The sequence below is a fragment of the Stigmatopora nigra genome, chromosome 6 (assembly GCF_051989575.1).
Source record: "Stigmatopora nigra isolate UIUO_SnigA chromosome 6, RoL_Snig_1.1, whole genome shotgun sequence".
Taxonomy (NCBI): domain Eukaryota; kingdom Metazoa; phylum Chordata; class Actinopteri; order Syngnathiformes; family Syngnathidae; genus Stigmatopora; species Stigmatopora nigra.
Window position 1 is genome coordinate 13,186,258 of NC_135513.1, and position 16,341 is coordinate 13,202,598.

At 33.1% G+C, this 16,341-nt stretch overlaps 1 protein-coding gene across 1 annotated transcript in view; it reads right to left on the reverse strand.

Annotated features, from left to right (window-relative positions):
• gstcd (glutathione S-transferase, C-terminal domain containing) overlaps positions 1-16,341 on the reverse strand; it is a 33,671-nt gene that overhangs the window by 3,006 nt on the left and 14,324 nt on the right. Inside the window, exons 5-9 of the mRNA XM_077719842.1 lie at positions 7,917-8,032; positions 7,714-7,758; positions 7,511-7,639; positions 2,248-2,381; positions 200-230 (exon numbers count right to left, since the gene is read on the reverse strand). Coding sequence (XP_077575968.1) covers positions 200-230; positions 2,248-2,381; positions 7,511-7,639; positions 7,714-7,758; positions 7,917-8,032 — 455 coding nt within the window. The remainder of the gene's footprint in view (positions 1-199; positions 231-2,247; positions 2,382-7,510; positions 7,640-7,713; positions 7,759-7,916; positions 8,033-16,341) is intronic.

Sequence of the window (16,341 nt, forward strand, 5' to 3'; positions counted from 1 at the left end):
GGGCCATTCATCACGAGTAAGAAGACCTTGCTCAGCGTAGGGGAAGACAACCCTAGCTAGCTTCTGGAGCTTCATTTATTTAGGCAAGAGTGGAAGAGAAAATTAGCTGGGCTGAGGGGGTACTTAATATTCTATGGAAGTGAATGGCAAAGGCGACAGTGGAAGCAAGAAAACATCAGTCCGTTTGATGAACACTCACCTTGTAAATCAGAGTGTCTTGGAACTTTTTGCTGGAAGACACAAGAGGGGGAGTTAAGAAACACCTGAGAATGCTTAATTCATTGGATCGAACACAGGCGTCCAGACATGATCGATTCTATGCCTAGAGAATAATACAGTGATTATTTGAGACTTACACACCCTTTTTTTCAAGTGATACAGTTGAGATTTGTTGCTTCTTTTTGGCTCAATAGTGCTGAATAAAACCAAACATCACAGAGAGTAGAGACAAGATGAATATGCAGGGTTTTTTTAAGTTAAGTTGTGACCTTCAAGGGCGTCACTAAAATTTTGGGTCAACTCCAGTCCCACCCAAAAGGATCATATTTCCAAATCATAATAATAATTTTCATAATGTACTTAGATATTAAACAGTACTTAGATATTAAACAGTACTTAGATATTAAACAGTACTTAGATATTAAACAATACTTAGATATTAAACAGTACTAAGATATTAAAGAGTACTTAGATATTAAACAGTACTTTGATATCAAACAGTACTTTGATATTCAACAGTACTTACATATTAAACAGTACTTAGATATTAAACAGTACTTAGATATTAAACAGTACTTATATATTAAACAGTACTTAGATATAAAACAGTACTTAGATAATAAACAGTACTTAGATATTAAACAGTACTTAAATATTAAACAGTACTTAGATTTTAAACAGTACTTAGATATTAAACAGTACTTATATATTAAACAGTACTTATATATTAAACAGTACTTAGATATAAAACAGTACTTAGATAATAAACAGTACTTAGATATTAAACAGTACTTATATATTAAACAGTACTTAGATATAAAACAGTACTTAGATAATAAACAGTACTTAGATATTAAACAGTACTTATATATTAAACAGTACTTAGATATAAAACAGTACTTAGATAATAAACAGTACTTAGATATTAAACAGTACTTAGATTTTAAACAGTACTTAGATATTAAACAGTACTTATATATTAAACAGTACTTATATATTAAACAGTACTTAGATATAAAACAGTACTTAGATAATAAACAGTACTTAGATATTAAACAGTACTTAGATTTTAAACCGTACTTAGATATTAAACAGTACTTAGAAATTTCCTATCTATTTCTGTGAGGGTTAGTTGGAGTTTTGGTTGGTTTGTTGGCTTTTTGCCTACTATGTCCCTCCTGGTTTTCCTTCCCTCATCTAAACAGATATCAGTACTTTGTAATCAACCCTTGTCTGTCTATTTAAACCCTGTGTGTTTGTCAGTCTTTGTGGGATCATCTGCTTTGCTTACTCCATGCCAAGTTTCCACACCAACTGACGTCATTTTCAAAAATGGAACTTCAAATCCACCAATGCCTTTTGAATTTTCAATCAAATAGCTAAGATAGGCTCCTCCCAAAAATACAAAAATAAATCCAGAACATCAACTAAACCCCGTTTGACACAATAACATCCATCATCCACTGCTAGCTCTTCCCATCTCAAGTGAATTCAACGTCTTAATGATACTCCCAATTCTCCTATCTCAGTAGTACGCCTTAAAAAAAAAAGGAGAGACAGTTGGTAACGGTTCTGCATGCTTGCGGCTAATTAAAAAAGAAGACTTTAAATAAACTAAAAAAGGAATGTCCTTTCACAGACCATAAAAATTTGTGTGAAGTGCCTGGAATGTTTACACCTACACAATACACAAAAAAAGATGCCAGAAGCTCACCTGAAGGCCAAAAAAAATATATATATATATATATATTTATATATATATAGAAAAAAAACTACTTTCACTGAGATTGAGTCGGGCAGGTGCGGAAGTGTGTTTTTTATTAACAACATCTTTCAAATCTTTTTGAGCCTTTTTTTATGACACTGTAAGACCACCATCATTATCGACATTCTTATTTTCTTCTCTCTAAAAGCATCGGTCATTCCTATGGTAGGGTTAGGTGAAGTCTAACCAAAATTAAGGTTTCATGTTAAAAAAAAAAAGGAATAAAAATTGAATTGTGAAGGAAAAAAATGGTGGACACAAACCTTCTTGGGAAAGTGAACTTAATGGCGTTCTGGATAAAGCCATAGCAACAAGGACTGATGACGAATGCGGCCTTGGCTTGAATGCAGTGGTCCATCACCATGTCTGTCGCCACGCCACACGCATGAAGCGCGACCTGGTACCAACAGAAAAACCACACAACTAAAGCAGGTACTTTGAATGCATCGTCATAGCTGTTTGTGGGGTTCCCCGTTGTGTGGCTAACTTGGGCATGATTCTGAATTATAATATGAACTATAAAAGGTTTAATGTATTTCTAATTGTTATGATGTATACATACATATATATACATATATATGTATGTATATATGTATGTGTATATATATATATATATATATATATATATATATATATATATATATATATACATATGTATATGTATGTATATATATATATATATATATATATATATATATATATATATATATATATATATATATATATATATATATATATATATATATATATATATATATATATATATGTATGTATGTATATAGGTATGTGTATATATATATATATATATATATATATATATATATATATATATATATATATATATATATATATATATATATATATATATATATATATATATACACGTATATATATACATATATGTATAACCACTATGCATAGATTTATGATGTATTTTAAATGATTATCAATCATCAATTTTTGTATACATAGTATTCATGTTTTGCATGAACTAGAAAGTATTTTGATTTTTAAAAAATAATAAAAAAAACAACTAGCTGTTTATGGTATAGCACTCTAAATTTGATACTTCATATAATACGATTACTTACAACTAACATGTTAAATAAAAGATAAATACTTCATTGGAAAATGTTTGTCAATAAAAAAGATATCAAAAAGAAACTAAGTTTAAAAGTTCAATTAAGAGAATATATACTATTAACTATAAGTATGCCATTGACAACTGTAAAATGTTCATTTCTTAGTATCATTGACATACAAATCCATTTTGGTTAAAATAGCTATCAGCAACCAAGTGCCTTATGAAACATGAAAATAAAACATGTTTTGAGTCTTTTATTAACTTTCACCTTCCCATTTATTTACCAAATACACTCGGCGCAGTCAAATCTAGCAATTGCCATGAATAGCAAATAAATAGAATAGGTTAAATAAACAGAACCATGAAATTTAAGGATGGTAATTAATTCATTCTGTTAGAAAGAAGCTTTGGGGAAAGAAAAAAAATGAAAAAATCCAAGGCCAAAGTGTGGAGGCACAAATGTTCTTACCAAGCACTAAAACGCCCACGTGCTTGGAGAGGAATAATTTTTGCACATTACTGCCTACCAAGTAGAACAAATGTCGAATAAAACCCATAATATTCCAAATGAAAACAGCCACGTGGTGAGAGTTCCTAACTGAGCTACGACACTCGACGGGCTCCATTTTGACCAACGACAACAAACAGCAGATGGTCTAAAAAGATGGCCCCTAACGAGGATTCTGTGGGAATATAAAACACACATCTGTGCCACTGAGGGTACTTGGTAAGTTAAATAGAATTTTAAGTAACCCTAAAAAAGTGACACGTTGCAGAAGTCAGGATAATGGCGACTGGTGCTCGGACGTTTGGTCGCCGGACATTTGGTCTCTTGATATTTGGTCGCAGGTTGTTTACTGTTGAAACCAGCTCTCCAAATTATATTCATGAGAGAGAGTTTAATATCTAAGTACTGTTTAATATCTAAGTACTGTTTAATATCTAAGTACTGTTTAATACCTATGTACTGTTTAATATCTAAGTACTGCTTAATATCTAAGTACTGTTTAATATCTCAGTACTGTTTAATATCTAAGTACTGTTTAGTATCTAAGTACTGTTTAATATCAAAGTAATGTTTGATATATAAGTACTGTTTAATATCTAAGTACTGTTTAATATCTAAGTACTGTTTGATATCTAAGTACTGTTTGATATCTAAGCACTGTTTAATATCTAAGTACTGTTTAATATCTAAGTACTGTTTAATGACTAAGTACTGTTTAATATCCAAGTACTGTTTAATATCCAAGTACTGTTTAATATCTAAGTACTGTTTAATATCTAAGTACTGTTTAATATCTAAGCACTGTTTAATATCTAAGTACTGTTTAATATCTAAGTACTGTTTAATAACTAAGTACTGTTTAATATCCAAGTACTGTTTAATATCCAAGTACTGTTTAATATCTAAGTACTGTTTAATATCTAAGTACTGTTTAATATCTAAGTACTGTTTAATAACTAAGTACTGTTTAATATCTAAGTACTGTTTAATAACTAAGTACTGTTTAATATCGAAGTACTATTCAATAACTAAGTACTGTTTAATATCTAAGTACTGTTTAATATCTAAGTACTGTTTAATATCGAAGTACTATTCAATATCTAAGTAAATTTGACCGGCGACCAAAAGACCAGCGACCAAACGTCCGGTCACGTAGCGTCTCCACCAAGACGGAAAGGAAGTGAAAATGTGTTGACGTCAACTGGCCAATCGCAAAACAGACGGAGAATTCTTGGAGAAACTCAACTTTGTGTAAAGCCGAGGCGTAAACGTTCGGAGAATTCTTCTTCGGGCGTTACGCCATTTGTGCGTGGCCAGGTTTGAAATGGATGGCGGCTGTTTCCGCCAAACAATCGCACACTTGCAAAGCTGCAGTCTTGGCAGCGACGACACTGTGGAAAATGCCTAAGTGATGAATGCAGATGCAAGACAAATGATGGCCAGCTTGTGTGCGCACAGCTGATATGCCGGGCAAGCATATTTACCCCTGCCAAAAATGTCCAAACACTTTCTCAGCCCATCCATTTTCCAAGCTGTTTTTGTTATTAGTCTGCTTGGATGATTTTAAGAAAGTTTTTCTTTTCTTTTACAGGCTGAGACGACACTTTCTTCAGAACAAAAGTGAGTGCACCATTCACAAAAAAGTCATATTTCCAAATATGACAAGGAAAAGAATACATACAATCTGCAGGTATGTGATTAAGATTATGAGATTATTGTGATGAATTAGGATTATAGTCGCATTTTTATACACATATATTCAAAATAAATTTAAAAATTAGTCATCATAATGTTCCATTACTCAACTTTGATTTTAATAATCCAAGATTAGATCACTTCTTCCATTTCATATAACACAGGGGTATGGAACTATGGCTCGGGAGCCACATGTGGCTCCATTCATAGGTGGATCTGGCTCTCGATAACCTGTGAACTAAAATATGTAAACCAGATACTACATCTAGAACTACTTTAATCTTATTTTTTTGCATTAGACTCTTCTGGAATGCATACTTTCATTTATTAGTAACTGCATAAGAATATCAAAATATTTTTTTCTACTTTAAAAGTAGTGAAAGTTACTAAAAACATTTTTAAATTTGGAGAATGGCTCTCAAGGTATAACATTAAAAAATATGAATTTTTTATGTATCTCTTCGTCAAAAAAGGTTCCGACCCCTAATATAACACATCGTAATTTCGTAATCAACCATTGTCTGTGTATTTAAAACCCCGTGTTTTGTTGAATGTTTCCTGTTCAAGTAAGTAATGTTTGTCCTCTTTGTCAGTTTGCGTCTTCCCTGTTTAGAGTTTATTTTGTTAACTTTGTCCCAGTTTTGATTATTAATACAGTCATTTTTCACTAAAAATCAAATTTCCGCACTAGCACTCTCATTTTTCTGCTTCCAAATTGGACATCTATCCTTCTCAATTACCCTTGAACATGATCATACCAGTTAAAATGGAGTTCATATCACCAACTGTCAATAGCAGTAAATAAAACCCCCTTCAAAAACAAGATACCCTCAGTAATAAACAGTTTACAAAAAGACTGTCCAAATATCACCAAAAATTTAGCCATAGTTTAAACCCAAGTGTCCTTTAGCTTTCCATTTCGTGGATCTTTCAGTAATAACAGTCTTGCACTGTGTTTGACAGAAGTGGCGCTTGCTAAAAGGCTAGTGATTAAAGCGGCACTTGAGGAAATGAAAAGCTCTCTCTGAGTGCCCTTAGACAGGAATGATCACTGGTTGGCATTTTAACACAAAAAACGTGAAAAAACACACCTTGGGGAAAGCCATGCATCTTAAGACATTGACACTTGGATGTTTTGCATAATTATAATGACACACAGTCAAGCTGGGACCTCCGCCAAGGACGAACAATCCTTATCTGGATCGACACCAAATTGTGTAGCCTCAAATGGTATCCACCTTTTTGCATTGTCTCATTAGGGTCAATGTTTTATTCATTTACAAGTTGCATAAAAAAACAACCTTGAATGGTAAGAAGCCAAAACTAACAAAGTTTTGGAGAACTCGCAATCCTACTTTATTATACCAGACAAATTATGGTATTTACTCGCATATAAGCCGCTTTTGGCAACCAAAAAAATGACTGAATCGAGGGTAAGGCTTATATGCGCATAAAAACAAGACAAAAGTAAGTTGCATTTGTTATTTTTTCAATTGAAATGTTTAACTATGATTTGAATCTGATTTTTGTTTTATTTTTGGGGTGATGTGTTAAATTTGATGTTTAGTTTTTTGAATTGCTGTTTTGTGCTAAATAAATATTGAATATGTCGCTTAGTATTACTTGATTGCAAATGTTTAATAGTTTTAATTGTATGCTGGGAAGGTTATATTTATTAACATTTTTTTTACTTAGTATAAGTTGGATTTTTAGATTTGAAGTAATTTTTTAAAGTAATTTTTAGATTTTAAGTAATTTTTTTAAAGTAATTTTTAGATTTTAAGTATTTTTTAAAGTAATTTTTAGATTTTAAGTAATTTTTTAAAGTAATTTTTAGATTTTAAGTATTTTTTAAAAATAATTTTTAGATTTTAAGTAATTTTTTAAAGTAATTTTTAGAGTTTAAGTAATTTTTTAAAGTAATTTTTAGATCTTAAGTGATTTTTAAAGTAACTTTTAGATTTTAAGTAATTTCTCATTCATAATTTGGATTTTTACTAAGTAATTCCACATCTATACCCAAGTTAAATTTTAAATTTTTTGACTCTATTAATTATGACTGAATCGAAGGTACGGCTTATATGCGCATAAAAACATGCCTAAAACTCCAATGGCAAGGTGACTTCATGACACCCAAAAAAATATGATAACTTTATCTGAAAAAGTCATTCATGTGTATTGATTCAAATAAAAATAATCCATATGCAATCCCATAAAATACCAAATTAAATCCACTCACCCCAACTTGAAAAGGTCCAGTAAAATAATCCAGGTTAGCTTGAATGAAGCCAATATTTTGGAGTCCGAGTTCAGCACTGCGAAGATGCGCCCTAATCAGAGATTCTTCCTTGTTTTCTATGAGAAGAACCTGAAATACCAAATACGTTTAACTGTTTAAATCTCACTTTTTTTTAGCTATTTGACAATTTAATCTGAATTTACCTGACACTGTGGGAGGGAATGAGCCAAAACAATCCCCACATGACCCTGCCAGCAAATCATAAAACAGTTATGGACAGAAAATATGACTTGGGGTCAAGTAAACAGATAATGCTTAAGAAATATTAAAAAAAAAGTTATGTTTTGCGGCTTCTACAACATTGTCAGTATTTCAAAATAAGAAAAATAAATAAAAATAAACTCACAGTTCCGCTACAGAAATCCACAACAATGTATCCTGGTTTGGCTAGTTGTGTCACCATGGCAACCAAGTTATTCAGTTGCTGCCTCTTCCTAACTGTGCGGATGTTTGACATTTTCCCTGGAAAAGAAAACAATTTAATAGCAAATAATTAATTTTAAATATATATATATATCTGTAGCTTAATGTAGTTCCCTTAAAAGAAGCCTTTTACACTTTTACACTTGTTAATAATTCAACTATTGTTGGCATGTGCGTTCATTTCAACTATCTAGCCTAGACATAGGCAAACTACGGCCCGCGGGCCACATCCGGACCGCTAGGCTTTTTAATCCGGCCGTCTGATGTTGTCCAAATAATGTTTTTTTTTCTTCTCCAAGATGGCGCCGTCCCGCGGAAGCTAGTGGCAGTAGCTCTGTCCACTCTTATTTGTTTTTTGTGTTTTTCAGCCGCTCTATCTTTTTTTAAATGACATTTTAATAGTTCTTAATACATTTTTACTTGACTTAGTACTTTATACTTTTTACTTTAATGATGAGAGATGACTATGTTAATACTTTAGTCCTTTTTTCTGTTTATGTTTCATATGTACTGTTAACGGATGCACTTTTTTATATGTTATCGTATCTTGTGCTGACCTTGCCCATCTGTCAAATTTTTAAAGTCAATATGGCCCCCGGGCCTAAAAATTTGCCCACCCCTGATCTAGCCAATCAAAAGCAGCAAAAAAAAAAAAAACATAAGCACTCCCTCCGATAAATTAAAAATGCTCATGTGTTAATAACCAACAATATTTAACAATTACCACCTATTTTCTTTGTTAAACTGGAAGAACAAAACATTCCACATTGTTCTTATCTTCACATAAAAGTTCCCAAAGCACAAAAATAACTGAAATAATTCAACAAATCAAACATGGAGACTAAAATTTGACCAAATGCCAAGCAGACAAACAAAAACACATCTCAGATAACATTAAAACATTACATTTGATGTAGACTGCTGTAAAAAGCTTGCTGTTTACCACTTAGCAACCAACATTCTACATAAAAAAAAAATGTCTGCATTATTACGCTTCTCTGAACCTCTCCATTTAACAAGAAAATAACAAGCAGCATTCGATTTATGAGAATCACTTTGCCGGGTATTGTACTTTGTTGGGTTAGTGGTAGGAAAGGGTTCAGGATGGGGGTGCAAGAGGAGAGTCCATTAGCCCAGGCTACGACTCTTACCACTAAACCCTGAGTGCCTCCATTAGCCTTGAATTTTGCAGGAGTGGCCAGGGATTTATCAGCCAATTCCATCACCAGATTAGAATGTAAACACGACATGGAACTGAAGAGCCTCCTGTTTCCCCCCCGAGTCTCTCCGTGGTTACGCTGCGGGTGTTAAGACAAGTGAGCAATGTGAAATTTGAAGATTAAGGCCACACTTGAGCTCATTTTGAATGGCGCTGATTGAGTTTGAAGATCACTTCACATTTCAGTATCTGAGAGATGCAAAAAAAAGTGTTATTAAAAAAGCCTGTGTCCAATTATATTTGGCAGGTCGGATGCAAATTAGAATGGGATTTCAGGAAAATTCATTCTAATTGGTAGGTGTGCGCTCTGCGGGAGGGTAAAAGAAGTTCTCTCATTAAAATAGATTTTTTAAAACCAAGTTAAATAACAGCCATCCGTTTTGAATGGAGACCAGTTGCACATCATGACCGGACGTTTGGTCACCGGTCTTTTGGTCGCCGGTGAAATGTACTTGGATATTAAACAGTACTTAGATATTAAACTCTCTCTCTTAGATATCAAGCAGTACTTAGATATTAAACAGTACTTAGATATTAAACGGTACTTAGATATTAAACTCTCTCTCTTAGATATTAAACAGTACTTAGATATTAAACTCTCTCTTAGATATTAAACAGTACTTAGATATTAAACAGTACTTAGATATTAAACAGTACTTAGATATTAAACAGTACTTAGATATTAAACAGTACTTAGATATTAAACAGTACGTAGATATTAGACAGTACTTAGATATTCAACATTACTTAGATATTAAACGGTACTTGGATATTAAACGGTACTTAGATATTAAAAAGTACTTAGATATGAAACAGTACTTAGATATGAAACAGTACTTAGATATTAAACAGTACTTCAATATTAAAAAGTACTTGGATATTAAAAAGTACTTGGATATTAAACAGTACTTAGATATTAAACAGTACTTAGATATTAAACAGTACTTAGATATTAAACAGTACTTAGATATTAAACAGTACTTAGATATTAGACAGTACTTAGATATTCAACAGTACTTAGATATTAAACAGTACTTGGATATTAAACAGTACTTGGATATTAAACAGTACTTAGATATTAAACAGTACTTAGATATTAAACAGTAGTAAGATATTAAACAGTACTTAGATATTAAACTCTCTCATGAATATCATTTTGAGAGCTGGCTTCAATAGTAAACTCTCTCAAATGTTCTTTTTGTACGATCTTTTTTGTAGTACAACTGACACGAAAAGAACTGTTAAAAAGGAGCCTAAATAAGACCTAATTTTAGAAGTAATGCTAAAGTAATTAACAACTATTTATAAATGGTAGATATCAGATCCGTTCAACCTTGGCATTCAAATGGATTGAGCATTTACTGCTATCAAATTAGTCCGATTAGCCAGCATTAAAATGAAGTCGAACCGCAACACAGGTTTATTAGCCCCCAAGGAAGCCCTCTTAAAATGCAACAGTTTCTGTTTCATGTTACATGTTTTACTGCCAGAGAGGAAAAATATGCGCCTCCAAGTGTCACCTGTCCAGTCCTGAAATATGCGTTGTCACATAAAACGATGACAGGATTGACGAGGCTGTTTAAAAGATGTAATTCTAGCAGTCAGGCAAATCTTATGTATAAATAATTCACACAATTCAATGTATAAACACAACTGTCAACCTTAGCCAATTGCTCCCCTTATTAATAATTGCAATTACCCTTATTAAACGATTTTTAAAAAATGCGGCATGTATTTACTCACATAGGGCGCACTTAAAAGTCTAAAATTTTCTACAAAATGGACGCGGCGCCCAATCATTATGCACCACTAAATTCAAGATTCTTTAAGTATCAGTTTATGACACTGACAGCTCGACTGTCTGGGAACATTGCTTGCTGACGCGCTATATTTATATAGTGAAAAGGCAGAAGTGATTGACATGTGCTTATATAATGCGCAAAAACATTAGCAATCAATGATGACATTTGCGTCTGTTACCATTGACCAAGACGAGCCGGATTAGAGCCAAAATGGGAAAGACAAGATCAGTTTCACAAAAAAAAGAACTTTAAAAAAACATTTTTTGCCCGTTTACAATTGGAAATGATCAAAAAAATGTATAAAATGCAGGAAAATTGTATAAGTTGCCAGATATGTAAAAAGGAAAAGCAGGAAAAAGATGTATCAACATTATAGCAATAAGTACAAAATGAAAAATAACATTATGACTGAATTGTGAAAGCCAGAATCTTGAAAATAACTACTGTATTTTCACGACTATAAGGCGCACTTAAAAGTCTTCAATTTTCTCCAAAATAGACAGTGCGCCTTATAATCCAGTGCGCCTTTTATATGAAAAAAAAAACAGAAAACCAAAAACGAAAAACCACCACTGTCGGATATTAAAAAAACACAAACGCCTGAACTGAATACTCAATACTGTTAAATATGCAGATGCCATCTTAGTTTACAAAATCTTCCATCATATAGCTCCTCCCCCACTGCAAGATTTTATACAAAAAAATCCAAAACATCAACAATGGCTGGCTCTAGAGGTGACTGTAAAGTAGTGAGTGCTTCATACCTGGAAGTCAATAGCAATTACCTGTATTTTCACGACTTTAAGGCGCACTTAAAAGTCTTAAATTTTCTCCAAAATAGACAGTGCGCCTTATAATACAGTGCGCCTTATATATGGAAAAAAATGTCATTCATTGAGGGTGCGCCTTATAATGCGGTGCGCCTTATAGTCGTGAAAATACGGTAACCAAAAGTTTGCTTTCACTAAAGCTCTTGCTGACATTTTTCTGCGTTTCTGTTGAAAGGCCGCGATGACAACCCGAATCGCCATGCTAATGAAGTCAAAACGAGGAAGAAGAAAAACTCCCCGGCGTGCATCCTTGGGCGCCTATGGAATTTCTGTCAAAGCATGACCAGACGGGCCGTGGGCGAGAGGTCGCTTTGTGCAGGTTTGAGCATGTATTTTTCTTGTCTGCAAAGCGTGCCTTTAAAAACCCATAAAACTGCATCACGTTTATTTATCTCAGCCAAACAAGTGACATCATCCATGGAACTAGTTTCCCGGATTACATCAGATTCAAATGAGTCCAAAAACATACCTCATTTGAAACGGATCTGGTTGAATTAGTAGCCAATGAATGCATGTGCAAGTGTTTTTGTACAAATATTTACTGTGTAATAGCTGTGTATTTCCTCATATTGGATTGGATAACTTTATTTATCCCGTATTTGGGAAATTTTGTTGTCACAGTAGCAAGAGGGTGAGAATACAGACACAGAAAAAGACATTTTTGACATAAATAGATAGGTAATAAGTTAATAAATAAATACATGAATAAATATATAATGTACCCACGTTGTAGCAATAAGTATTAAATAAAAACTAATATGGTGGCTGAGTTTAAAAGCAGTTACTTCGTTGTGAAAGACAGAAATTTGAAAAAACTGTCCAAAAATATCTATCGATCAGAACTAAAGTATACAAGTTTTTACAAATGAATAACATATAGCTTTCACTATAATATTTTCTCAGATTTTAGTGCAAAAATGATGTTTTGCACTCAATAACCATTGCTTTTTTTTGGCAGGTCAAAACATGAGCTTGATCACAAAGCTCCTCCTCCAATGCAAGATTTTGTACCAAAAAAAAATTCCAACACATCAACAAGAGCTGGCTCTAGCGGTGAGTGTGTATTTCCCTTGAAAAAGATTGCATTCAGGCAAACCACCATCTCGGTCCTAACCACAAATACCTTGGAACTCAAACCAATTATCATACATTAATTACTGTTTCTGAACCTCTTCAAAAACCACCTTGAAGCTCTTAGACGCACAAAATTGCGATCAAACTAGGTCTACAATGTCTTCTGTGTCTGTCTTTCAACTGAAACCAAGGAAATTTCCCAAATACGGGATGAAATATAGTTCTAATCTAATTTAATCTACCATATTTTCACGACTATAAGGCGCACCACATTTAAAGGCGCACTGCATTATAAGGCGCATCCTCAATGAATGACATATTTATTTTCTTTTTCTATATTTAAAGCACACTGGATTATAAGTCGCCCTGTCTATTTTGTAGAAAATTTAAGACTTTTAAGTGCGCCTTATAGTCGTGAAAATACGGTAATCCAAAATCAAGCATTCCAGGGCCAAAAGAGAAAAGACAATACTCCGGTAGAGCACTGTTTTTGTTTGGCCTGTCAGTATTCAGACTTTAAATTCTTTAAAAAGAACAAAAGTTGGTCAACATGCTCATCTTTCAGCACATTCCTTTGTGTAGTTATTTTGTTTGCATTTCCTCGTAATGAAAAAAACTTGTTTTCAACCTCAGGGTTTCTCAGCAAAAAAACTTGAAACTTTCTATGGAATTATCCTTCCGCCAATGTGTATTGTCACTAAGCAGAATGTCTCAAAATGATTTGTCAAAGTCTTAAGACGTCGTTCAATGCCTGCTGGTTATTTTCTTGTCAAATTAGCAGACAAGAAAACAAGGAATGCCTGTCCAACATTTAGTGTTGAAGAGTCTTAAACTGTCGAAATGTACAATTTATTTATATTCATGATGGAAAAATAGTAGATATTAAAGTCAAAACTAAACGAAAAGCAGACACTATGATAATAATACCCTCCTTTTGGATAAAATTGACTGTATGTGTTAAATTTGTTCTGTCTGGCAGTGCTATTCTAATAATGTCAACACTTGATTTTTAGATTTAGAATCGATTACCATATTTTCACGACTATAGGGCGCACTTAAAAGTCTTAAATTTTCTCCAAAATAGACAGTGTGCCTTATAATCCAGTGCACCTTATAAATGGAAAAAAAAGAAAACCAAAAACCAAAAACCACCACTATCGGATATTAAAAAAACATAAACGCCTGAACTGAAACAATACTGTTAAATATGCAGATGCCATCTTAGTTTACAACACCTTCCATTATATAGCTCCTCCCCCACTGCAAGATTTTATACAAAAAAATCCAAAACATCAACAATGGCTGGCTCTAGAGGTGACTGTAAAGTAGTGAGTGCTTCATACCTAGAGATCAATAGCAATTAGCGTATTTTCACGACTATAAGGCGCACTTAAAAGTCTTAAATTTTCTCCAAAATAGACAGTGCGCCTTATAATACAGTGCGCCTTATATATGGAAAAATGTCATTCATTGAGGGTGCGCCTTATAATGCGGTGCGCCTTATAGTCGTGAAAATACGGTACTTCCTTCAGTGAAGGACGACATGTTGTTCTCACACTCAATACTATCACATTTGCTTCTCTGGGTTAAATAAACTATTGGAGACTATGTCACAAGGTGTCGATTTACCAGGTCTAAAGAGAAAGTGTTTAGTCTAGAGACCTAAAAGAGGAAACATGCCTGGCTGAGGCAGCTAAAACGGGACATGAGAAAGTCAGAAGCAATTGGTTGGTTGAAGTAGGCTGCAGAGTGATGATGAATAATTCAAATTTTTCAAAGAAACCTGCACGTTCAGCAATATCTGATGTGTGGAGGTGATAAACAGGCACAGTGCAGTCACATCTAAATTGAACTATAAAAATGGCATTGTGTTACATATAAGGCTTTGCATTTGGTTTCAGGTTTTACAACAAAGATGGATGTGAGGATAAAATTTCCAGATATTTACATCTTGATTTGATACACAAATGCAGTGGTTCTTTTAGTTCAATTCCTGCTTGATGGTGGAGTCTTTGTGTGTGCTCTACGACTGGCTGGCGACCAATCTGTCTATTGACTGACGTCAGTCAACTGGTGTGTTATAGTACAAAGATTATTGGTGCTCGGACGTTTGGTCGCCGGTCAAATGGTAACAGAGAGTTTACTGTTGAAACCAGCTCTCAAAAGTATATTCATGAGAGAGAGTTTAATATCCAAGTACTGTTTAATATCTAAGTACTGTTTAATATCTAAGTACTGTTTATTATCTAAGTACTGTTCAATATCTAAGTACTGTTTAATATCTAAGTACTGTTTAATATCTAAGTACTGTTTAATATCTAAGTACTGTTTAATATCCAAGTACTGTTTAATATCTAAGTACTATTTAATATCTAAGTACTGTTTAATATCCAAGTACTGTTTAATATCTAAGTACTGTTTAATATCTAAGTACTGTTCAATATCTAAGTACTGTTTAATATCTAAGTACTGTTGAAAACAGTAGATATTTAGATAATAAACTCTCTCATGAATATAATGTTAAGAGCTGGTTTCTAGTACTTAGATATTAAAGTGCTTAGATATTAAACAGTACTTAGATATTAAACAGTACTTATATATTAAACAGTACTTAGATATTAAACAGTACTTAGATATTAAACAATATTTAGATATTAAACAGTACTTAGATATTAAACAGTACTTAGATATTAAACTCTTTCTCTTAAATATTAAACTTTCTCTCATGAATATGATTGCAATTGAAGTATTAACAAAAGGACAATTCCCAATGATCAAATTTTGTCTCGCTGTCATAACACCATTCAAAGAAGCCTTCGTTTTAAATAAAATACCTTGGATAAAAAATAACCCTGGTTCAGTGCTACTTACGATACTCATTTTCCGCAAATGGCAATGACACACTCAATATGGCTCTGATATAATTGCCTCGGCACTGCATGGATGATCTGCACTTGGCTTGAAAATGAGGCATTAATCAAGGGCATACTAATTAGCTACAGCCATTATGTGTGTCGTATGGACGATTAGACGAAGAATTACATTCAAATTTATGACATCCTGAACTGTTATACCTCTCGAACTCTGACAACAAACAAGCATTTTTATTTTCCCCAAAAATACCATGAAAAAAAATTAGCTGGATACTGATAAGTGATTTTTGTTCATATTTTTCTTATCTCAATTTCAGTCCAGGTCACCTGATTCTGCTGATAGTACTGAGTTCTGATCTGATACCTCGGTTAAGTATTTAGATGGAGAAATGCATTCAAAACAAAACGGAAATCTGGAAAAAGTCAAATATTTCTAAACTGCAGACAATATCGTGCTTGTAGGATGCTACTATAGTATCGTGGCCGGACGTTTGGTCGCCCGGACGTTTGGCCGCCTGGTTGAATATAATTTTGAGAGCTGGTTTCAACA